The 13,982-nt window shown below is 43.6% G+C and overlaps 6 protein-coding genes across 6 annotated transcripts; 2 read left to right on the top strand and 4 right to left on the bottom strand.

The window, feature by feature from the left end:
• Positions 1–121: 121 nt before the first annotated feature.
• On the top strand, positions 122–479 carry L203_101202 (uncharacterized protein; the record flags this gene model as incomplete). The annotated part of the gene is made up of 3 exons (XM_066210647.1): positions 122–276; positions 325–332; positions 391–479. 3 exons carry the CDS (start codon positions 122–124, stop codon positions 477–479), a joined length of 252 nt encoding a protein of 83 aa, XP_066066744.1.
• A 56-nt stretch (positions 480–535) lies between these two features.
• On the bottom strand, positions 536–2,876 carry L203_101201 (uncharacterized protein; the record flags this gene model as incomplete). Its single annotated transcript, XM_066210646.1, has 12 exons — positions 536–718; positions 785–919; positions 973–1,342; positions 1,393–1,541; positions 1,595–1,693; positions 1,740–1,768; positions 1,834–1,909; positions 1,967–2,255; positions 2,307–2,455; positions 2,500–2,576; positions 2,623–2,742; positions 2,798–2,876. The coding sequence occupies 12 exons, from the start codon at positions 2,874–2,876 to the stop codon at positions 536–538; spliced, it is 1,755 nt and encodes a 584-aa protein (XP_066066743.1).
• A 1,264-nt stretch (positions 2,877–4,140) lies between these two features.
• L203_101200 (uncharacterized protein) lies at positions 4,141–5,996 on the bottom strand (the record flags this gene model as incomplete). Its single annotated transcript, XM_066210645.1, has 5 exons — positions 4,141–4,502; positions 4,561–4,683; positions 4,762–5,024; positions 5,070–5,625; positions 5,741–5,996. The coding sequence occupies 5 exons, from the start codon at positions 5,994–5,996 to the stop codon at positions 4,141–4,143; spliced, it is 1,560 nt and encodes a 519-aa protein (XP_066066742.1).
• Positions 5,997–6,753: 757 nt separating this feature from the next.
• L203_101199 (1,2-dihydroxy-3-keto-5-methylthiopentene dioxygenase) lies at positions 6,754–7,532 on the bottom strand (the record flags this gene model as incomplete). Its single annotated transcript, XM_066210644.1, has 4 exons — positions 6,754–6,922; positions 7,003–7,217; positions 7,277–7,430; positions 7,504–7,532. The coding sequence occupies 4 exons, from the start codon at positions 7,530–7,532 to the stop codon at positions 6,754–6,756; spliced, it is 567 nt and encodes a 188-aa protein (XP_066066741.1).
• Positions 7,533–8,027: 495 nt separating this feature from the next.
• L203_101198 (uncharacterized protein) lies at positions 8,028–10,402 on the top strand (the record flags this gene model as incomplete). The annotated part of the gene is made up of 9 exons (XM_066210643.1): positions 8,028–8,131; positions 8,177–8,220; positions 8,269–8,432; positions 8,487–8,637; positions 8,685–8,992; positions 9,041–9,627; positions 9,683–9,920; positions 9,983–10,304; positions 10,362–10,402. 9 exons carry the CDS (start codon positions 8,028–8,030, stop codon positions 10,400–10,402), a joined length of 1,959 nt encoding a protein of 652 aa, XP_066066740.1.
• Positions 10,403–11,267: 865 nt separating this feature from the next.
• On the bottom strand, positions 11,268–13,975 carry L203_101197 (uncharacterized protein; the record flags this gene model as incomplete). Its single annotated transcript, XM_066210642.1, has 4 exons — positions 11,268–13,033; positions 13,090–13,256; positions 13,302–13,677; positions 13,726–13,975. 4 exons carry the CDS (start codon positions 13,973–13,975, stop codon positions 11,268–11,270), a joined length of 2,559 nt encoding a protein of 852 aa, XP_066066739.1.
• Between the last annotated feature and the right edge of the window lie 7 nt (positions 13,976–13,982).

The raw sequence follows: 13,982 nt of genomic DNA, 5'->3' as shown, positions 1-13,982 counted from the left end.
TATGGGCTGAAAATAAACTGGGCGTATCCTGAATTGGTGTATTGTGTATAGGAAGGACAAAAGAAACACAAAAAATAAAAATAGATAACCAGTTAAAAGGGATCAAACAATCCGGTCTAAAATGTCCGATGCGTCTTGTCCTCTTCCGCTATTTTCAGGATACCGTATGGTCGCTTTAGATGGACACAAGAAGGCGCTCGTAGACAAAGCCTCTAACGGGTGTAGCGAGCGCCAGGACGAGCGGATTGGATACTATGGAGGCTCAAGGGAAGCAGGGTAGCGTTTCAAGGAGATTTATTCCCTGGTAGATAGGCGTGCTGCAAGACATCAAGGCGAGTCTTTGCATTTTCCTTGGTTCGGGGTGATGGCATTCGTTGACGATGTATCAAGAATTGGGTGAGAGCATTGTGTGTGCGTTGGCAGAGGTTGCAGGCTTTGATTGGATGATTGAGGTGTGGGCCAATGTGTTTGGAGGCTAAGGCTTCAGGCATAATCAAGTATGCATTAGGTGGAGCAAGATGAAAAGTTGCATCTCTCACAACTCTTTCAAAAATGTGATCAGCTCACCCAGAATCATTTTTTGGACACTGGCCGCTGTTGTGTCTCCCTCTGATTCATCTCCATCTCCAACGTTGTCCCTCAGCTCTTGTAATACGCCTATAACATGATTGAAACTGAGGCCTTTGCGTGAGAGAAGCAGGCGGGCATGGGTCATAGCCTTGTGGTTCCGTTAGTCGAGAAGTGACACAACGAAGCGAGACAGGCATAGAAAAGAAACACATACACCGTCATCTTCCATGCAAACCCACGCCAACACATAGTCTGCAGATTGGAGAGTAGCCAAGCCAGCGTCTATCTTGCGAAGATACCATTCGGTTTCTTCCTGCTCAGTGACTTCTTCCTTATTTGCTTCCATGACCTGGTTTTTGCTGAGTATCGAACTCTAATGTCTCTTTGGGTATAACCACTCACTTGGCGTTCATGAGAAATCTCCTTTATGACAGGCCCTAGTCTTCCTTCAGCCCCTTCCCTCAGTTCCAGCAACCTTTCCACCTTTTCGTAACCGCTTTCCACAAATTTGGCAATTAATCTGATTCTCGGCGCCGTGTCTGATTCCAAGTTTGTAAACAAACTCGCCAATATACCCAACATATGCTCCTCATCCTCGATGGTTGATGTTGCGTTATGTTTGCTCTTTGAATTACCCTTGCCCATAAATGCGGAGAACAACGTTTTGAGACCAAGAGCTTCGACGAATCGAATGCACGACGCACATCCGTCTTCAGACTGGAGCGCATAATCGAGTACTTTGATGGCACGAGTTTTGGCGAGTTTCTTTTCTCTTTAGGCCTATCAGTTGAAGCTATACAGCTATGAGAACAAAAAGCATACTTCATCATCATGACCATCAACTCCACTCCTTCTGCCTCTAAAAAAGCTGTCTTCATCTCTGGCTGAGCAAGACAAGAACAAATGCAACCGAATATATTCTCCATAAATTCAATCTCTTCACTATCGGTTGGGTCTTTTTTAAGATATTGCTAAGAGTTAATTAGTTCCGGATTTTGCCAGATGCTTGGTATAGAAAGCTCACAGAAAGGACCTGCAACATTATATCCAAACCTTCTTGATTTACTCGCATTACGATTTCCCTGCTTTCTTGCAACAAAATGGCCAGAATTTCACTGGCGTACTGTTTGTTGCTGTTATACTCTTCAACTTGTATTCTCTTCAATAACCATGTTAAGAGTGTAGTCGTTTCCACAATCTGATCGGCAAGAGGTGGCATAAATGAGAGCAGGTTCTCAAATACTCCAAGAACATGAAACACACCCTGGGAGTCAGCGTCCTCCTTTTCATCTAATCTTCCAAGGTTGGATACGAGGAGTTCGAAAAGAGAATTGTTCAACTATCATTACACATAAGCAACTCAAAGAAGAACTCATACAGAATCGAAATGACTAACCAGCTCATCAATAAGTTCGCCTATGGCGATCCTGGTTTTACTCGCTCTCTCTTCATTTCCTTCGCCACCTTCCAGATCATCAACTTCGGCTCCAACATCTTCATCTGTGAGTTCTTGGATAACTTCAACTACATCCATAGCAATATCTGTATTTTCGTGAGAGAGAAGGTTAGTGAGCAAGGGCAGAGTACCAGCTTTGATGAGCTCGGGATAAAACAGCGGTGGATTTTGAGTCAGTGGCAGAAGAAGCTTGATAGAGGCATCCAAATCGCTCTCAGAATCTATAAATCTGAGTGAAGCTTATTAACACTCGTCTGACATTTGTGTCGAGGATATTTACCTGGACGGATCGTCAGGCCATTTTCCTCTCTGCTCGGCATTCTTTGTAACCGTCCGCTCAAACTTTGCCAATTGTCTTCTCAAAGACGGCAAATCCAAAGCTGAGCTTCCTTCTTCGGGTCCTGCCTTGTCGAAAATATCAAGAATTTGCTACATTAAACATAAGTTAAAGTTTGAGAAAAGGGCAAACGTACTTCTTGTTCCACATTGAGCCCTCCACCAAAAAATCTACCTTCTTCATCATTTCCCCCATCATACACTTGATCTCCTACTAGCAATACCCATCAGCTTGATCAGGTTCACGTATATAGACTTGCCTGTGGAATAATCAACTTTTAAATCTTCATCCTCTACTGTTGCTGCCCTTTCCTTGCCTTTCTCGCTGACTATGATTTTCTCTTTTTCAGGATTCTCTGCCTTGTACTTTTTCAACACCTCTATAGGTCCCCAGCATCCATCAGCGAAATGACAACAAGTAACGAAAGCACTCACCTGGACCAGGCAGATTGGGCATCTTTCTCTTCCCTCCCGTCGGAACAGCCGGGATTTTGAACATTTTGTCGATATCCATCTTTCTAAACACTTCGGCTTCCTTTCTTTTACCACTGAGTAAAAGTTAAACAAGTTCATATTATCATTCGATACACTCTTTGTCTAAACAATGATTCAAGATCATGAGTCACGTGACTTAGAAACTCTTACGTAACCAAATGTTGGCGTTGTAAGAAAACAAAGCTCACAAAGCCAATCTTTGTTTTCTATTATGTCTGTTTTATTCATTTATTCATTTATTCATTTATTCATTTATTCATTTATTCATTTATTCATTTATTCATTTATTCATTTATTCATTTATTCGACAAACTCTGCTTGTGTATGGACCAGCATTCTCTAGGTATATAAGTCCCAAGGTTTATCCAAGATCTCATCAAGAAGATCTGCCCCAACTCGAGTACATTCTTTAAACAACAAAATATTACTATCACAATGAACCACACAACTAGAAATGTTTACTATGGTACACCTGCCGTCATCAAGACAAAGTTCATTCGAGGTTTCGGACCCACGGCGGATATCTTCAGCCCTTCTGCTATACAGTTGGCGTCTTGAGAAGTACCAACATTGAATTTGTCGCATGTCTAGCTTTTGTTTACCGACAATGGTAGCCTGCAGTCGCCAGATCACATTGAAACTTCTAATGTCACTAAGGATCTCCAGTCTATTTGGACGTTTCCAATCAAAGTTGGTGTCACAATTAGATGCGACGATCTACTTGTTGTCACAGAACATGTCAGAGAGTAGTTGAAAGACAAAGGTTCAGAGCTTTATCTCGATCATGTTACGCTGCGTGCTTGGGAACCGACCACAATTTCTACAGTGGCCGGGAGTGTTCATAATCGGACTGACAGCGACCATATGGCCAATTTGTGGTTCAGGAGATTGACTGATGCAAAAAGACAGTCACATCCAAGCTTCAATTGGCTTAAGATGTATTTAATTTTGATAAAAGTATGATTACTGCGTGACTATACGCTTGTCTTTGTGCACAGTGCCAAAATCAATTCTATGCTATAAGAATACATCATGGTTGCCGACGACTTATTAGAAAAATGTATGAAACGTGATATCTATGAAGTGGTGTGTATCCAGCATATGTGAGTATTTAAAGACGATTAGTATTTTGAGATTGGCTACCATGGGGAAATGCAGTCTAAGTTGGAGTATATGGATTTTTAATTGCCCTGTTGTCATCTATATCATTGTCGTCATCGCTTACCGCTCTCTTTACCCCATCTTATCTATAATTCCAGACTCGCCAAATCTCAACGCTGTCTCTACTCACCACCTAACAGCCTTCCCACTCCCTCATAACAAGCAATCATTAGCCCACATGCTGGAGCAATTTTTGCACAACGTGCACTCATTCCTGTGTACAAGGCGGCCCAGCCCTCTGTTTTGAGCACATGTCTGATAAGGCTGATTGTACCAACCCTTCCTTCAGCGCCAGTGCATCCAGGAGCAGGGTCAAATACTTGTCGGCGAGTTTTGAGAACATCAAAAGGCTGTGTGAGGAGAGCAGACAAGGTACCAGAGAGAAAGCCGCTTAGGAAAGATGTACCAATAGGTGAGAGAGGAGGGAGAAGTGAATGAGAGGTGAAGACGATTTTGAGGATTTCAAACCCCGCCCAGTAAATCCCTATAGATTAGGAGTAAGCTGGAACACGCTGGATAGTTCTGAAAGATTTGGAACATACCAGAAAAGGGAACATCTCGCCAGAGAGTTGGACCTAGACCACGATAGAGAATAGCTATGCCCTTGTCTTGTACAAGGCGATACATGTCTTTTGTGACACTTGCATAAGTGGGGGAGCCTTGATCTGCATATTTGGTAGTCTTCCGTCAGTATCCTATTCATATAACAGAAGAACAAATGAGAATGAACAACAAGGACATACTAGACGGTAAAGCCTGTAAGCGGGTTCTAAACATTTCAATGGGACTGATGGCAGTCGCACTTAAGGTTCTCGCCAATGATCCTGCTATTAGAGGCGCGGGAGTTAAACCGGCCGTCAAACTCTTTATTCCACTATCTGCGCCTGCTGAGTTGCTAGCCGATGTAGTTACAGGCACGCCAGGAGGGAGAAAGTATGGTGAAATAGCGGTGGAGATATATTCATATCCTAGCATGTAAATGGCAGAAGACGGAATACCCATCGTTCTTCGCACCATCAATATATTGCCTTAGATATGACATACTACTCACATGGCTGTCCCAACACCCTTCCACAACCCTCGTATACCAGCTTCCCTCCTCACAGCCGCAATTTCTCTCAAGAAGCCGCCTTCCGAAGCGACGCCCACACCACTCTCTACAACATTCGCTGAGTTTTGAGGCAAGACAAGTACGCCAGCGCTATTTCGATTAAATTGGATAGAATCAAAGGTTATGGGCTCGCCCCAAATTCCCGCCCATTTAGAGGGATTTAAGCAGCCTGTGGGCGGAGCTGAAGGCCTTGAGGATAAACGAAGCGCAAAGTCCGATGAAAGTGCTTTGCTAAATGTTTCTGTTGATATCTGACTTCCTCTCACGACTGAGGAATCAAGGGGAGATGTGCAAGCTAGAGGGTTACTGGTCAAACGACCTCGAGAATCCAGTATTGCTTCTTGACAACAGTTTGCTGTCAGGTCCGTGGCGCCGCTTCTTAGTCCTGCGCTAGGTAAAGATTGTGGTGCAGGCAAATGCGCAGGGTATGTCACTTCTGAATGAAGATGAGGAGGTACTGTCTGTAATCTCGTCTTGAGTACATCAAAAGGCGTCACTATCATTTTTCATCAATACTTTGCTGTTAAAAGCCAGCGGAAATATTGCCGGTGACTCATGCAGATGATTTGGCGAATGTCATTATGCCAATCCTCAGTCTGCATTGTACTTACTCAACAGGGAAGTCATCACGGCGCCAGTCATGGCAGCCGCCGCTTTGGCACCGAACGCTATTCTTCTGCCTTTGTCATCTATATAATCTCTTTCTTGGTCTAACCGCTCAGTAGAAGGACCAGCTTCAGGCCAACTTGCTTCACCCTCTCGCAAATTCATACCACCATGCTCAACAGGCTTTGTGGTATGAGGTAATGGTAAGTCTCCTAAATCAGGTAGATCAGGTATGATGAGGTCGGGATGATGTATGGGCATAAGCAATTTTTAGATTTATTTGTCAGGCCTTTTGAAAAAAAGTAAAGATTTGAATGAAAAGATATTTACAACTTATTTCTAAATCAGCTAAAGATCAGATAAAACGGAGATAGAGTTAATCTCCGAATGTCAGTTCTTTCAGGCAGTGAATTGTTGAAAAGTTGAACATTTAGATAAACATTCAGATTTGATTTATATACAAGTTGAAGAATTTACTCTGCTGCAATGAAACGATAGGTTAGATGAACTTGTGGAAGGCATAGTGGAGCTTATTTCATAATCACAGACTATGTAAATCGCGGGTAGACGATCCACAATCGCAAGTTATATAGATAGTTGGAGATCGATTCGCCCAGAGATTCTCAAAGATCAACGCATCCTTGGAACCTTCAGCTTGTAGAAGCCAGTAGTTCTCGTCTTGAAGGGAATCGGCCGTTCCAATTCAAACTCATTGCTCCTCAAGAGCTCTGAGGAATCCACGCTACTACGTTTCAACTTCGCTTTCTAGGACCACTCTTCCGTCACATCTGCATGTGCGTTACCTTATTGGCTAACAAACAAACACAAGAATTAGACAGATCTCTTGAGGCTTTTCTGTTCTGGTTCTCATTATCTGAATATAGTCTTCTGGCGATAGCCATTGCCTGCTTTTCCGTGAGTGGCACTTTATCGGTTCACTCTCAAAGCAATAGCATACAAAGACAGCCTCTTTCACGGTCTTCATGATAGATCTGTCATGCAAAATCAAGCGAATTATCTAGATAGCTATACCACCAACTCTCACACTTTCGATGTATTGCCCTCGGCTAGGCCTGGTGTCTGTATCGGATGCCGTTCGGGAATAAGGTGTCCACTTGGGCTCATCTTGGAAAAGACGCATGGCTGTTATAGTGTTGGCTTCGTCAACTGTGAATCGATGGTATATTCTATAATTTAGTGAGCCTTTTGGCAACTTCTCTTGACAAATGACGGCAGCTGCAAAAGTATACAGGTTAAATATACTCACCCAGCGGGTAGTACTATTAAATCGCCTGCAACGAGTGAAATCCTTATCCATTGATCAGGATGAACATCTACAGCACCACGGATATCAAAGTATCCTGATCCTCCTAAAATGTAGCGGATTTCTTCATCTTCGTGAAGATGTTCGTCAAAGAAAGATTTTATTTTAGTTTCATATGATTCTCCAAGGCCTTTGGGAGTGACTATGATTTGGTCTCTCTATACAAACTGTACTATTAGTCTGACGCAGTCAAGATAAAGTATTCAAGTAGACCAACGTTTTTGTATCCCCTTTCTCTAGCAAATTTGTCGATTTTGCCTTGCCATTGGTTGTCCGAATCTATTGGAATACAGAGATAAGTAACACCAAGCTTCGCGAGAACGTCTTCCGAAAGCTCGACGCCAGAGTCGTGGGGAGCCCTTTGGTCTCCACTATACATTGTAAAGTCAGCGTAGCCTTAGTAGAACTCACGATAGGCCTGGTAGTAGCACAAGACAGACGTACGGCTTGTCATCATAGATGTATGCGCGCATCTTGAGTCTTGAAAGATGAATACAAGAACAAAGGTATCTCTTATAACTTATTGTTAAATGATGTGCTTGCATTAAGAAAAACCACAAAGTGGAGGCACATCTTAATTATCAGTCTCATCTGGTCGCCTTAATCAGGCTCAGCGTACAAACAAACCAAAGACGAGAGTCAACACTGATTTGTTATTACATCTTTAAAATACTTTCCATGGTGGTCGATTATTCACGTATAGCTAAAACATCATCTATTTGTAAGATTTCTGTATAATTTACCAGCTCCATTTTTTGAACAGACGACTTATTCTGAATTTCTGACTGTATAGTGTTGTAAAACCCATACATCCTTGCCTGTGGAGTGTGCAGCTCATATATCCCAACTTCTCAAGTTTCACGACGCAAATGTATGTGATTGTCAACTGCTTGAGCTGGTAGTCCGAGTGAAGGCATATTATATCTCAGTTTCTTCATTAACCTCGTCTCATCCTGGTGCGGCCCGGCATGCAATCACCAGGCAAGCAAACATCCCGGCTGGCTGATCCAGCAGTCGCCTATACGCTTCTGGAGAAGCTTGGAGCTGGCAATTTCGGCACCGTTTGGAAAGCGTACGTTTATATGTGTTATCACAATCCTGCCTGACACTTTTGCAGTATGCATAATGATACCAAACAAATCGTGGCTATCAAGATGATTGGTATAGTTATCTGTTACATCGACTGGGCAGAATTAACGGCCGTAACAGATTTGGAATCTTCGGAAGATGACATCTCAGAAATACAGGCTGAAATCACACACCTCTCTTCCTGTTGGTCTGAGCATGTAACGAAGTATTATGGATCTTTCGTTCGTGGGGCGAGGTTATGGATTGTAATGGAATACCTGGCGGGCGGAAGCTGTCTCGACCTCGTAAGCCGAAATACCTGGGATATACATTCTGAGTGCATTGACAGAACATCACAGTTGAAGCCGGGCGCATTTACTGAAATACAGATAGCAACCATATGCCGTGAACTGTTGCTTGGCTTAGAGTACCTTCATTCTGAGGGAAAGATTCATAGAGACATTAAAGCCGCAAATATCCTGCTTTCTGCCTCTGGCGATGTCAAACTTGGTGTGTTTCATACACTGACAGTGTATAAGTAACTGACAAGATCATAGCGGACTTTGGGGTCGCAGCTCAGCTCTCGTCTCACAAATCCCAGCGTCATACTTTTGTTGGCACACCTTTTTGGATGGCCCCAGAAGTGATTCGTCAGGCGGGCTATGATTCCAGAGCAGATATCTGGTCTCTTGGAATTACTGCCATTGAAATGGCAAAAGGCGACCCCCCTTTGTCCGAATATCATCCCATGAGAGTCTTATTCTTGATTCCCAAGGCTAAAGCGCCCAGGCTGGAAGCAGAAGAAGGATGGGGGGAAAACTTCAGAAGTTTTGTCGAAAGGTGTCTTCAAAAAGATCCTCATGATGTATGGTCGGGTTAAACAAGAATGAAATGGGGCTCATATCTCATTTAGCGGGCCACTGCCAAAGAATTGCTCCAACACCCCTTTATCACCTCGGCTCTCTCAACTTCCTCTTTAGTTACACTTGTCAGTCGGTATCAAAAGATCGTTTCATCCGAGGCTCGAAAACCTTCCTCAGCACCTTCTACGACACTCAACAAACTTGCAGCAGGCTTCGGCCTGACTATAGATGGTTCAGGTCGGGCAATAGGTGAAGTAGGTGATGAGTGGAATTTCGATGAGACCATAAGAGGCACAGTCAGAGGGGTGCCTGTCAAACTGAATCTAGAGGTGGGTGAAGGTGAGCCAGGTGATGCTATGGATGCAGCACATACAATAAGGGATGGTGCTGCCTATGATAATGGAGGCGCCCATATCGCCCAATCTCGTACCTCTTCCAGGTCTTCTCTTCCTGTGTTTGAACGTCAGTCTAATCAGACACCACCAACTCTAGAGGTCGATGTTCGCGATTTGGGTACAGAAGTGAAAGATTCTGAACTAGAACCTACAAGCCCTATAGATCGACATTCGACTTGGAAGCAACAAAATAGTCAAATTGGGAGAAGGACAATTCTCCAGGCGGGAAATATTGGAGATGGGTACGCTCCTCTAATTTCTCGCAATTAACCGAAACAAATTGACTTAGTAAAATAGGTTTTCCACGATCCGACCTGCCAAGAAAGCCAGCCCAGCCGGCTCCCAGCGCCTCTTCGTTCATCGTGTGGGCTCAAGCTATGTCACAGACAACAATTCATTCGAATCTTCGCCACGAACGCAAGTACCACTAACACCTAACAGAAGCAAGTCGAACAATGACAAGCTTAGGGAGGGACCATTGGCAAAGGCTGGGAAGGCCCTTGTTGATGATGTCATCATTCCTGTTCTACAGTCTGTAAGTTGTAGCTTTTCATGATGATAGTCCATTAGCACCAAGTTGACTTGACAATGACGCAGTCATCCACGTCCTCTACCGAGCTACCAACATCAACTCTTGAATCTTTAGCCTTGTTGACCAAGGGCTTTGCCAACCTTTCTGTATCTGATCCTGGGCTCGCCTACAGAGTTGTCATGAACACATGTGATGGAATAAAGAACAAAGAAGCTGGAAGCGTGAGTCAAGGGTTGACGTCGGGCAGAGAAGCTTGGCCGTCGTCTATCTTTTCAGTTGTGAACAAGGAAGAAAACAGAGGGATGAACGAAAGAAATAAAAGCAACAAAAATCAAGAAGATTTAATTGAAGAAAGAAGTGTAATTGCCGATTTACTTTATATGCGATGTGGGTCGTATTTTATAAAATAACAAAGCAAAATTGCTCACGCTAGGTCTATATCAGGGCTTGATGGGCTTCGGTTAAAGTGGTCTGGGGCAACTTGAGTTTTCTTGTTTTCGCTTTGAAGACGCAGCGCTTGAGCCTCAAGCACCTCTTTTTGCCACAAAAGCGATTTGGACACCTATCAACATACAAATTTAAACCATTGGTTAATGATCAATCACTTTACAATTTGCATTCAATCTTCATCACCGCTTCATGTTGTACCGTATGACGATGAGGTTTGTGAGCTTTACATATGGCAAATCGGATTGTACATGTCAAATGTATGGTACGAAATGTACTTGTGTGCTTGCTTTTCATCGAGATCATCTGCTTCAAATTAACAATGGATAAACCAAAAAAACCTCCTTTATGAGCGTTCTCATATAACATACTGCATATGCATTTCTTCATATCATCAATCCATGACAGACATCATCAGCCATAATGATCATAAAACTATGACAAATCCTCAGTACAAATTAGACCAAAAAACCAAATATGATACTGTCCAATCACAGGTTGTCCAAAATCGAGAATGTGGTTGAAAGAATTCATTGATATTTAGCGTAAAAATTAACAATTTTGAAAATCAATGTATATTGCTAAGATCAGGCATATATCTCTAAAGGAAAGTCCATGCATTTGGGTAATCACCATGCCAATATATTAATTTGATTCGAGGTTCTTTTTAGGAAACGGCAATTAAACACAGCAGCAGACAATGCTGAAATGACGTTTGTAATAATACGTCAGATTAAGTATTGATAAAATTTGTTATTTGAATTTTAGTCAAAAAAGATACAGTCACCAGCGATCATAATCGCGCTTCTAGTTTTATTGAGAGGCATCTTGGTTTGGCACAGAAAGTAACAAGATGAGAAAGGGTACAGCAAGATTAGGCAATGAAACGAACAACCAAAAAGACTAAGCAGGAAGTCTTCCCATGTCTTCTGCGGCCTTCATAAATCTCGACAAAACTTTCTGACTATCTTTTCGACGGACTTCCACATCCGTGTTGGGATCCCACACCCTACCCACATCTATTTGACTTCGGTCATGCACAAGCTGAGTAGGACTGGATGTATGTTGGGCGTGAGCAAGGTTATGTGCGCGATGAGAAGATGATTTGAAATCAAATGCGTATGATGGAAGGGATTCAGTAAGAACGGGTTTGTGCAAGGAAAAAGATGATGTGATCGGATGTTGTTCGTGGTGATGATGATGGCGGTGCACATGGCCATGTGTGCTGGAGGCAGAACCAGTGGGGAACGGCACGGTCTTGCTCTCTCCCCTAACATGCTCCTGTACGCCATGAGCAGTAGGCGGCAATCCAACAATTTTTATGATGGGACTTGTCCATGGCCCACCTTCGCTCGCCTGAACTTTCTCATCGTGCATTTTAATCTTGTCAGTCTGAGCCCATCGGTCTCGATATCTATCATTTGCAGCATAAATTCCGGAGGGAAATGAGTTTTGAGCGTTGTTGCCTGGTATATTAGGGAGCATGTTACCAGACTCAGCCTCATTTTCAGACGTAGAGGTCGAGTTTTCATCATCTCCATCTGCAGAATCATCTAGAGCCTCTTGTCTTCCTCGCCCTTTTTCAGTGACTTCCTTGCTTTTGGGTCGCTTCTTGTTCAGAGAGCCTTGTTGATGGCCAAACCCAAATGATCCGGCTGGAACTTTTGGAGTTCCAGGCATCGACTGCAAGCTATGGTGCCTCTCGTATAGACTGCGTATATCCCTTCCCCCAACACCACCAGAGATTCTTTTGACATAATTTTCAATCTGTGGTATATCATCCCATGCGTTAGTGTAACTTGCCATTGCCTCTACCATGCTTAGCGGCTTTGTTCCAGCTGGGGGAGAAAAGGCTTTAGGCATCACTTTGTGATACGATGGAGATGAAGAATGCTGATATTCTAAAGCGGGTTTCTTAGAAGAGATGGCAGACGATCGGATAGGCTGAATGAGAACAGGCAGAGGTTCTTCACCTCTAGGAAATACTCGTTGCGGCACCGGTCGGTGCTCTTTTTCTTCCCATGGGAATACTGGAACGACTTCCTGCTTTGATGGGATAGTGTGAGAGAAACGTGCATACCAATCGTCCGTTTTGACATTTTCTGGCAGCTTTGGGTATTCGGGTTCTTTATGCTCATGACGAGGCGCTGAATAATAATTGGATTGTTGAGATGGTGAAGCTTCCCAAGCGTTAGGATAATATGTGTGAGGAATAGACATCTCAGGCGTGTTATCTATTGGGGGAGAATAACGTTGGGCGTCCCATATAGCAGGGTGTTCTGCTTGGGCCTCAGTGGAAGCATATGAAGGCGAAGATTGTTTGGGCGGCAAATCCAATACCGGAGGCTTCTCAACAAGAGGCACTGTCTCAAGAGACATCCTTACTTGTGGCTTGGGTTTAGGTTTGATGAGATCTACTCTTCCTTCCAAAGGTAAGCTTGTATATTGACCACTCTTGAGTGTCAAGATACCAGACTGTGCTGCCGTCTTCAACTCTGCCAGACCCAACCTATCTGTTGGGTTTGCAGGTGTATCCTTAGAAGAGGGAGCATTCCAGATCGAGATGGTTTCAGGGACAGCGAAATGTTTGGATACGTCAGGATTGTTTAGAGCAGAAGGTCGAACGTAGCGATCGTAAACAGCGTACCACTTGTCAATTAACGACAAATCTGCATCAACACATGAGTCAACACTGCTTAGCAAACAAAATAACTATGAAACTCACAATCATAGTGGTCTTCTTTACCCTTTGCTTGCAAGATACCGGCAGGTCGCCCAGCAAGGTTTGTCCATGGCTTCCTTGGTCCAATGAAATGCACGTTCGAGATTTCTGATCCAAAACGTTTGTAGGCTGGAGCGTATGTATATGCCGCTGATGGAGTTACGTTGTACCTAAACATATCAGTTTTCGTCAAATTATACCAAATGATCACCCACGTAAACGGCAATCTATTCCACGCGCCACCTCCGCCTCCTTCACTAAACCATTCATTCAACAGGCCTTGATCAGCGCCGTCAAAACTACCGTTTCCTTCCTTGAATATTCCATCATCGTCTTCACTATCTTTCAACATTGCCCTCAAACCATTCCAATCTTCTTCCCTGGGTCTGATAACCATGAAACCAGAGTTGAAGCAGTCAGGCCAGCCAGTGTCTGGGGACGCAGAAAGTACATGTGGAGATGTGGAGGTAAAAAGATGAGAGAGTGGTCGAAGAGGAAGAACATCGGCATCAAGATAGATTAGAGTCGAAAAGAATGGAAAGAGACGAAAGAGATGAAGCTTGGTGAGGGCAAAATTGAGATCAGGCCGACCTGGCAAGAGATATCAGCAAGTAATCCCTACCCAGGCACTTAACTAACCCATAAGATGCAGATTCTCCCATCCAGACTTTCCACTACCTATAGGTTCAACACCAATGACGATATCATAACCTGCATTCCTCAGCTCTCCTATCGTTTTGGCATCGACGGTTTCTGGAGTTACGAGAGCCACAATCTTGAAATCTCGAGGCTCAGGATGGAGCTTTCTCAGAGAATGCAAGAGAACAAGGGCTCCTGGAAGATAGGACGGAGTGGTTAGCAGAGTCACGAACGCGTTTGGCAGCGACATGGCTCTC

Source organism: Cryptococcus depauperatus, chromosome 1 (assembly GCF_001720195.1).
Source record: "Cryptococcus depauperatus CBS 7841 chromosome 1, complete sequence".
In the NCBI taxonomy this organism is placed as follows: domain Eukaryota; kingdom Fungi; phylum Basidiomycota; class Tremellomycetes; order Tremellales; family Cryptococcaceae; genus Cryptococcus; species Cryptococcus depauperatus.
This window is presented reverse-complemented; position numbering and strand designations above follow the sequence as displayed.